At 57.5% G+C, this 9867-nt stretch overlaps 1 protein-coding gene across 1 annotated transcript in view; it reads left to right on the forward strand.

Moving 5' to 3' along the window:
* The first annotated feature begins 3566 nt into the window (after positions 1-3566).
* The window catches only part of Fibcd1 (fibrinogen C domain containing 1), a 33313-nt gene continuing 27012 nt past the window's right edge, over positions 3567-9867 (forward strand). Inside the window, exon 1 of the mRNA XM_005346094.2 lies at positions 3567-3836. Within this exon, the coding sequence (XP_005346151.1) occupies positions 3765-3836 (72 nt within the window). The 5' untranslated portion in view covers positions 3567-3764. The remainder of the gene's footprint in view (positions 3837-9867) is intronic.

Below are 9867 nucleotides of genomic sequence, written 5' to 3' on the forward strand. Positions count from 1 at the left end.
CTCTCTCTCACACACACACACACACACACACACACACACACACACACACACACACGGTCCCTGCTAATTCTTGCCTTTGATGGCAGTCTCTGGCTTGTCATCATGTTGACAAAGCAAAAAGAAAAAAAAATAAAAAGAAAGAAAGAAAAAGAAAGAAATCCACCCTGTCACTCGGACTCCCCCATCCCTGCCCAGCTTGGCAGCCCCCAGCCGCCCCCGCCTTTGTATTATGAGTTTGTGTCAAGGTATGTTGGATTCTAAATTAAATGTCAGCCCACTGTACATTTCTGGCTCCAGTGCAGAAAATGAGACGCTGGCGCTGGAGACCATCCAGTTGTTCGGTTCCCCGCGCCTAACCACGAGGGTGACAAGCCCACTGAATCACTGCACAGAGCCTTCCTGTGCCAAGGGGAGCCAGGATGGATTTATTTTTAATGATAAATGTGACTGTCAGAGGTGAGTTGAAACCGCTTTACCAGGAGAGTGAAATGCCCTGGGCAGTGTACGGGGAGAGGCGGACGGACAAGGGCCAGAGGTCCTGACCTCTTGGCCAGCCGCCCCCAGGCCTCCAGAGACGGCACGTTTGACACACGAATCACGTTCTAGAACCCCCCCCCCCACTTCCTGCTGGATCCGGCAATGCTCTCCGGGTATCTCAGGCTGACCTGACCGGGAAGCACTGACACAGGAAAGGTAGGCTGCAGTAGAGCACAGCCCTGGGTTCCAGTTCTGGATCTAGCAACTGCTGTGTGATCTTAGTCAAGGTATTGAACCTCTCTGAGCTTCAGTTGCCTCATTTTTAAAATGAGGACATTAATACCACTCACGGGTCTTCGGAGAGGAGACAGTGAGATCTGTTGATATTGCAGATGAACGGCATCGGTGTTCAGCATGCGAGAAACCCTTAGTAAAAGACAACTCGGCATTAATTGCATTGTTTTAGGCTGGTAGGTAGGTTTTAACTGTATTTCTGAGTCTGTTCCATCATCCGTGAACGAGACTGGCAATGGCTTTGATCTATCGGGGTAGCTGGGGGAACCCCGCCCCCCCACAGGAGATAGGTGGATAGAAGGGTGTTACTCGGTAGAGTTCCATTCCTGAGCTGGCCCTGGGGTGTGTTGGCCCTCTCCTGTGGCCCTCCATTTCCTCTCACTGAACTGTAGTGAGGTCTCCATGGAGGACAGCCACCTTGGGTCGGTTGACAATCTGTGACTGATGAGGAGGGCCCGGTCAGACCCTCTCTCTAGAATCTCAGCTAAGATTTCCAGGCTATTGCTGCCTGGTGATTGGAGTCATCACACCCAAGGGACTGCAGGAGAAAGAAACAGGACTCCAAAGTGGCGGTGAGCCAGAGTGGAGGGACCAGGGTACAGACGGATCTGAACTAAATCTTTGTTTCTCACTGTGCGTACTGGATTCTGTCTTCCCTGAGGCTCTGCCTGGTCCCTGAGCTGCCTAAAAGGCTGCTTCCGCAGGGGCCAGGATGCTGAGCACAGCCTTATCTCTGATGCTTGGCCCCATCCGCTTTGTAAAGGCAAGGTGCTGGTCTGCGATGTGGCCACTCCCCCTCTGGGTTCTGGGTTGCTGGTTCATCTCAGCCATAAACCCAGTATGCATGACGTGATTGCAATGGACGAGGACTGGGGTGCTCTTGCCAACCCTAGTCCACCGTTGATCCTCCTGGTGTCACCTGAACCAACAGCACCGTTGCAGAGTTACCACTCTGGAGTAAGGGCTACCACTCATCCCTGCCATTTGCACCCCAGCAGGCGGGAGACTCTTACTGAGTAGGTAACCGTAGGTAACCGGTCCCACCAGCAAACACTGCCAGGAGGAGCCGCTAGGTGGCCCCCGCTTACCTGTCCTTCCACAAGCCCAGGAGCGGATGTCCTGAAGGCTCCTAAGCGCACCTGCTCAAGTTCACTGTGTCTCCCACTCAGTGCCTGGCTTCCCTGGCCTAACCATCAAAGCAGGGGCCCTGAACCGAGTATGCCCGCCCTAAAGGGGCTGACTGCCCTCCTTGTACACCCCTTCACCAGACTCCCGTTCAGGATGGCTCAGGGAGATTTTTAGCGTACACTTTACTTTTCAAAATCCTCTCCCGCGCGATGGAATCAGAGATCCCTTCACCTGCTTCTTTCTTGTGAGGGACCGGAGAGCCCCATAGCTCTGGGGTCTCCTTGCTTTTCTCTACGAGGAAGCTGAGAGAGCATGAAGTCGCCCAGGTTACAGCAGGGAAGTGTTACTCCTCAGATGCCTATGTATGTCCCTGCCTCAGAACCCCCCAAAAGCCCTCGGAATGAGGTGCTGTTAACCCTTTGGATACAAGGGGAAACTGAGTCAAGAGTTTAGCGGTCAGTGACCACACAGTCTTTTGCCTAGGTCTGAGATCACTACAACCCTCTTAATTGACGGGGAGATTTGGGGGGCACAGGTGCTTCCCGTGGAGCACCTAATCCCAGTAACCCCCCCTCCCCCCCCGGCAGCTTGCTGGTGAGACGCAGGACTGGGACCGCTGGAGAAGCCAACCGGCTGAAGCGTGCTGACTGCCGGACCCAGTTTCTGGCTGGTGACAGTCCGGGAGGGCATGTGGCCACTCCAGTTCTGATCCCATGTCAGGCTCGGGCCCCACCCTCACGAGACCCGCTCTAAGCCTGCCAGGCGCCTAGAGGGACGAGACGAGGGACAAAGACGGGGAGACAGACTGGCAGCCGGTGGGAGAGAGAGGAAGACTGTGCCAGGGAACAGCACGGCGGCCAGAGCGCCCGGAGCCGGAAAAACAGCTTTAAGTAGTAGCGGGGGGCCTGGGCATCTCTGCGGAACTGGGAGAAGGGCGGCCGACGGGGCCCGGCGTGAGGCGCGTGGGAGCCACGCGGTCGGAGCCACAACAGCAGCTCGTTAACCGCGCAGATTAAGGACTTTGTCAATTACCTCCGAAGGCTGCTCGGGCGGATTAAACGCTTTAAAAAGTGTTGCTGGTGGGAGGGACGACTAAGAAGCCCCCACTGGGGTGGCTCAGATCCCTCCTCCCGCGGTCGGGACTGCTCTAAGCCAGCTTTCGGGGAGCGCCTCGGTGGGGACCCCGGACCGACGGGTGTCGTGGGGTGTGCAGGATTCCGGCTGCGGAGTCCCCGGGGCTGGAGACTAGCGAGCCACGCGCACACTTGCCCCGGGATCTGGACCCCCGGAGTCCCTCAAGGGGCACCCGGTCTCCTCCCAGCCCCTTTCTCGGGGATGATCCCGGCACCCGGGGACTTTGGCGAGTCCCGCCCGAGAGGAAGTTTGCGCGGGCCGCCGCAGGACGCGCGGACTCCTCGGGGAGCCGGTGGCTGCCGTCGCGCCGGCTGCTGCTGGCTAGTCCCCTCCATCCGCGACCGGGCTGGAGCGGGAGTCACTCTGAGAGCCCGCCCGACGCGCGCGCGCGTGCCCGGGAAACTGCGGGGAGTAATAAAAGGCCCTGAGAGTCCGAGACGGAGAAGACGCGGAGACTGAGGCGGGAGGAGGAGGAGGGCGGAGGGAGGAGCGCGCGGGAGGCGCGGGAGCGGGACGCGGGGACGGCGCGGCGCGGGCGGCTCTCGAAGGCTCGCGCCCGCGCTCCCCGCGATCACACGCGCTCACACGCAGCCTTGCTGGCGGCAGTCGCTCCCGGGCCGCCCGTGGTCCCCGGCACCAAGGGGGCCTCCCGCGCGCACAGAGCACCCCGCGCACCCTGCGCCTTTCTTGCGCTCGGCCGCACCCCGCGGCCCCGCGGGTCCTACGGGAAGATGGTCCACGAGCGGTGGAAGACCGTGGGCGGCGCGTCCCAACTTGAGGACCGACCGCGCGACAAACCGCAGGTACCCGCGGGTGCGGGGGCTGGAGTTTGGGGAGATTGTGCAGGGCTGACGGGGGGCGGGGGTACCTGGCTCTCCTCCTGCCTCAATGGAGACTTGAACTCGGGGCTCCCTGCAGGACGCACTCGCTGCAACCAGTCCCCACCCCCTTCGGAGACCCCCGTGCTCGCTCATGCAGGGGGAAGAGAGGACCTATAGTTGGTTGTGGAGCAGCCCTTCAGTTGGGGACAGCTGACAGATGATCCGCGTGCTGAGTCCCGTTCGCCCACAGCCACAATGGGCGTTCTCCGCACTTGCAAGTCCTCAGCTATGCTAGGTGCCCAGCACATCCTCCCAGGCTTCAAGATCAGGACCTGCCCCCCAAAGCCACCTCTCCCCCCTCCTCACCTCCCTCTTTACCCAGACACCCAAACCCTAAAGGGGAACCAGAAAATATTAATCTCCTATTAGAAGCCTGGACACTGTGCTTCTCCGACTTTAAGACCAGGAGAGCTAGGCTCAGAGAAGTCCAGCTGCCGCCCGAGGCCATGCAGCCCTGCAGGGATTTGAACCCGGGTCTACCTGGCTCTCTCTCCCTACAGCCTCTACAGGGACAGTAAAGTGGCCCGGCTTGGAGGGTGCCCAGGGCTGTGCACTGCACCAGCTGGGACAGAGCAGGGAGGGGCTGCTGAGGGGCTGGGCATCTAGTGTCTCGGGCAGAGGGGTGGCCGCAGGACTGCCCCAGGCTGAGCCATCAAGGGACCGGGATAGACAGGCGTGTTGAGGAGGCCATTCGCCAAGGAGAGCAGATAATGGGGCTGCCCGTTTTAAATTTTAAATTTCTCCCAGACAGATGTCACTGGGGAAGGAACAGTGAGCATTTGCCACCAGAGAAGGAGGGGGTGGCCGAGGCCCGCCCCACACTCTTCAAAGCTGCAACCTGCTTTTCTTTCTAGAGTGGCACCGGTCGGGCAGGGGGACTGGCTCACTACAGTTTGCAAAACCCTGATGCTACTTCACTTCCTAGTCTGAGGCTCTTTGCAAGTATACGTTTCCACATCACAGATGAGGATCAGAGAGGTTGAGGAATAGACCCAAGCCACACAGCACTGTGGGCCAGAGAGCAAGGACTCTTATGTTCTTCTAACCAGTCCCTTTCCGTTGCCTTCCTGGGTGGTCTATCCCCTTCTTGACTGTTCCTGTCTTCACTGTGTGCCCCAGTGACAGGGCCCTTCCTGCCGAGATCTTAAAGAAGCGGTGGTGATGTCAGGAATTGTCCCCGAGGTTGCCCCCCCCCACCTGGTCCAGTCTTTTTTCCTTTGGCATCTTATGGATCCTGGCTGCTTGTTTTTCCCTCCCTGGGCTCCAGCCCCCTTCCAAGCTTTGCTCTCGCATTTGATGGGTACCACCAGGCCCCCAACACACTCCACAAGCAGACACACCCTCCCCAGGATTGAAATGAGGCCGCCTCTTCTGGGAGGCCTCCCTGGATGCCTGGGGCTAAGCTCTTGGTCTAGGCGGGTTTGTTTATTGAAGTGTGCCCTGGCTTTAGATTCCTTCTCCCCTCTGAGCCTCTGAGTTCCCCCAAGGCCTTCCCTAGGTGCCTCCCCCCCCCCGCCCCCGCGCCCAGAAGCCCAGGTCAGCGGCTGAGGTCAGCTACGTGATGATTGGCCAGGAGGAACATGGGAGAGGAGGGATGGGAGCTTCTGGAAGAGTCTGCAACAAATGGGACTTCAAGGTGTCCTGGGCCAGGTGTGGCCTCCCAGGTTCTGTTTCCCAGGGACCAGCTTCCAGCTGCACCAGGCAGAGCTCAGCCATCGACGCTGGGTATGGGGGTATCAAATACCCCTTCCATCATTAAATAGCTGCCCAGTAGGCACCGGACTGGGTCTTGTACCCATTGTTTTCTTAGCCTGGAGGCTGGGTCTTTCCTATGAGCCACATGGAGCAGGAGAGGGTGGAGGGAGAGAGGTGAACCTTGGCTCTGCTGGGGCCTTTCCCTTCCATCCTAGTTCTATCGTGGTCTCTGACATGCTTGTATGATTCTTGCTAAGTTGCTGCTTCTCGCTGGTGCATCTGTAAAATGGGACCACCATCCCCTGTTCTTCCTCACCTCACGAGGTGAGCTAACAAGAGTCAAGTGAACTTCCACTGGGTTTGCGCCCCTCTGAGTGCTGTGTGCCCACAAAAGGCTGTCCCGTGTCATGGCTCTCCTCTTTGCTTCCTGGGTGGGGTACATACATAATCTGTTCCCACTGCCAGGAGAACCCACCAGGACGGCACCCCAGCACCCAGCGTAACTCACATCCTTGCCTCTTGCTTCTCGGTCACACCACACTAGGAGGCTGGCAGATAGAATAGATGAGGCCGCTGCCCACCCTCACCCCCACCCCAACTCAGGGACCAAACCAGTGACCTGAGCAGATGAACAAGGGGAAGGGGAGGGAGCCATTGTTCCCCAGGGCTCAATCACCCTTCCTCATGTCCAGGCTTGGCCACTCCTGGGGACCTCCGTGGGCCTACCCTGCCTGGCTGTGTTCCCAAACTGTCTCCACGTTGGATGAATGACCTTGGCCAAGTGGCTGACCCCAACTTCTTTAGGGTTTCTTCCTGTCCCCTGCACAGGAAGGGTCTTGTGTACCTTGGGGCAAGAAGATACTGCAGTGATGTTTGCCAGGTGTTCACATAAGACTCTAGAACCACACACTGGCTTCGGGTCCTAAGATGTCTGAAAGACGTCACCCTGAACCATCTCGGAGGGAGTGACAGTCACCCCAAGTCACCTCCCAGCACTCAGCCTCCAGCCATGCCCAGCTCTGTGGTTCAGTTATTTGACAACTCCTAGAAACTTTCCAGAATGCACACGAGCTATGCTGTTTGGGAAGTCTTTCCTGAGGTCTAACCTCAATCCTTGTCATATTTAATTCACTCTGTGGCTATTTATGGAGACCCTACATCATGCCAGGAGATGCAACCCGTGCCTCAGGGAACATGGAGTCCCCTGGGGACAAACCCACAAGTCAGGAGCTGCCACAGGCCATAGTGGCTGCCATACAAGAAAGAGTTCTCTCTTCTCCTTCGCTAGAGTTTGCGAAGTCACCACATCAGACATGGGGGAGGAAGAAGAGACCACTGGGGCCACCCCTTCAGCTTGAGTCTCCCAGACCTCGCAGAGGTGGGCATGGAGGGCCACACAGAGCTGTGGTGACTTTTGGTGAGAGGGCCTGAGTAGGTGTGGCCCTGGAGAGGGAACGGCAGACACTCAAATGTGGCTAAGCTTCCAGTATGTGGGTCTGGAGGGGTGTAAGGGGCCAGGGTCCTCGCTGCTCCTTGTTCAGATCACGGGGGACACTCAGTGACTCTGAGGTAGGTGATGGGGATGCTGCCAGGCTGAGGTGCAGAGCTAAGGCTCAAGGGAGCCATGTGGGGGAGGCCAGGATCTGGGACCCTTCACAGACATGCATGGAAATCCTTTGCCAGTAACGCGAGAATTAAGCCCAGGATTCCCAGTACTGAGAGCATAGGGTCCTGACCTCAGGAAGGATGGCGCAGGTAGCTCCCACGGTATCTCTGTCACCTTGGGCACCTTCAGCGGCTGCTCCTAGGCCTTTCCAGAGAGCCGGAGCACCCCAGATCTCCAGTGCGAAGTCAGCAACACTGTCCCACCCTAAGTACAGCCACAGCTGCTGGCCCTGACACCCTGCCTTTCTGACCCACAAGAGACCTCCAAATTCGGGCTGGTGGCCAAGATGAGGCTTTCTGTCTAGGACCCATGGGACTGGGCTGCCAGAGAAATCAAGGCGGGGGGATGTGTGCCATATGCAGGGTTGGGTTCCTAGGGCTTGAAGCTTTTTCTCCTCAAGATACCCAAGTCCTCAAGAGCTGGTGGCTCCAAAAAGTATACTGGATGAATGTCACCTCCCCATGGAGATATTCTGGGAGGCTTTTGCCTCCCTCCCGAGGAAGGCTCCACTTAGCCTTCCACTGGACAAGGGCTTAATTTCTTTTTTCATCTTTATTTACTTTGTGTGGTGGGCAGCGGGGTGAGGCTTGCCACGGTGCGTGTGTATGCCGGGTGACAACTTTTGGGAGCCAGTTCTCTCCTTCTTTACGTGGGTTCCAGGCACTGAGCTCAGGCTCGTCAGCCTTGCCAGTGAGCGCCTTTACGTGCCCACTCTCCGGCAAGTCCCGCCAGAGGCTTTGTAGGCGGCCTCTGACCCCTATTGCAGGGATCAAAGCCATCCCTTTAGCTGGGAACACGCAGGCCTTCAACCCCATCTCCTGACTCAGGTTTCTGGTTCCTTCTAGGCACTATGCCTTGTCCTTGGGAGGCTCTGCACTGCCCGCCCCCCCTTGCCTTGTATGGGAAGGTTGGGGTGCACCTTGCTCTGCCTGACCAAGGACTGATTAATAAGCTCCAGCCCGAGGCACAGCGCTGGCCGCCTGGCCCAGGCCCCCTTATTATCTTGGGCGATTTCTCTGCGAGGCACGTAAGCCGCAGCCTATAAAAGCGAACAGCTCTTCATCTTTAGAGTTGATCTCTGAAGACTAATTCTCCTCCAAGAGCAGCTCCATCACTGAGCTCCCTTGCCACACGGGCTCCAAGGGACCCTGCCACTCCCTCCACCCTCTGCCTTTCTGTCCCTTCTGTCCCCACTCCCCTGGGAAGATTTGTGCCCAATCCATCAGGATGACATCCTGGATTGGGAGATGGGGGAACCTTAATGGCACACAATCAGAGGACAGGGCTTGGAGATGCTCAGGGCACGATGTCTCCTGATGGGTCAGAAGCGAGTGTGACAGGTGCCTAGCTACCAGTCTTGCTTATCAGGAAAGGAGTGTTGTAGGACATTCAACCCCCAGCCCCCCCCAGCCCCAGGTTGTCTCCAACACGCTCCCTCCAACCCCCTCCCCCATGTCGCCTTGGGATGGGGTCTTTGCTCAACGCGTCTCAGTTTATACATCTGCACGGTGAGCTCAGCAACAATTCTCACAGCGGCAGAGGCTGCAGGTGAGGGCATGGTGCATGGCTGAGGAAGGGTGACGATAAGGCACCTGCAGGCTGATGGCCCACCTGGTGGTGGGGAGCTTGCTACGGCCTGGGTTGCCTCCATTCTGTGTGTGCCATCATGAAGAGGAAGTAGATCCCATCTTGGGTCCTGAGCTCTGGCTCTGCCAGGAAGTCCCCAGACTCTGTGGTGACAGGCTTATCCCAAAGGCATGGCCCGGCTCACCGGCTTTTCCTGCCTCTGTATATCCATCTATTTCACATAGCAGAACTTAGCTGTGACAGGTGGACAGACTAGGGGTGGGGCCAGGGGCCAGGGGCCAGGCAGGTGTCCTTTGCCATGACTCACCAGTTTCCGGATCCCCAGAAACAGTGGCCTCAGTCTTTGTTAGAGCTCCAAAGGGATCGTGTCCCCAGAGAGGCTGAGAATCAAGCCACGGACACAGACACCCCTGGAGGGCACACGGGGTCTGAACCTCCTCTGATCCCTGCTCCTGCCTCATGAGTGACCGACGAGTCTTGAGAAGCCCTGAGGGAGGAGCCCCTGCAGGCTGGCAAGAGAAGGAACAGTCTGGAGGGCTTCCTGGAGAAGGCCAGCCCTTTGCCCCGAGCCCCTTCTCCTCGCCTGCCCAGAGACACAGGAGGTATTGGTGGTATTGGAATTTGTGGGAGAGGAGCAGTTGGCTTCTTAGTAAAGGCAATGGATATTTTTACATGGCGAGGAAAGCAAGTCGGCTACACCATAAGCTCTTACTGTGTGTGCAAAAGGGAAGGTGTCCTCCCAGTACAGAGGACGCACAGGCATAACGCTCCGGGTGGAAGATAAAAACCACCTCCAGATGCTCTGTGCACATTGATCATGAGATAATAAAAGCCACTAATATTTATTGCAGAAGCGTAACGTGCTAGGCATGGCTCCAGGAGCTTTAATATACTAACTCATTTAAAGAGGCGTCTCAAATTCAGAAAGTTGAGAATGCAGGGGCAGTGTGTGTGTGTGTGTGTGTGTGTGTGTGTGAGAGAGAGAGAGAGAGAGAGAGAGAGAGA

Source organism: Microtus ochrogaster, chromosome 4 (genome assembly GCF_000317375.1).
Source record: "Microtus ochrogaster isolate Prairie Vole_2 chromosome 4, MicOch1.0, whole genome shotgun sequence".
NCBI classification, from domain to species: Eukaryota; Metazoa; Chordata; class Mammalia; order Rodentia; family Cricetidae; genus Microtus; species Microtus ochrogaster.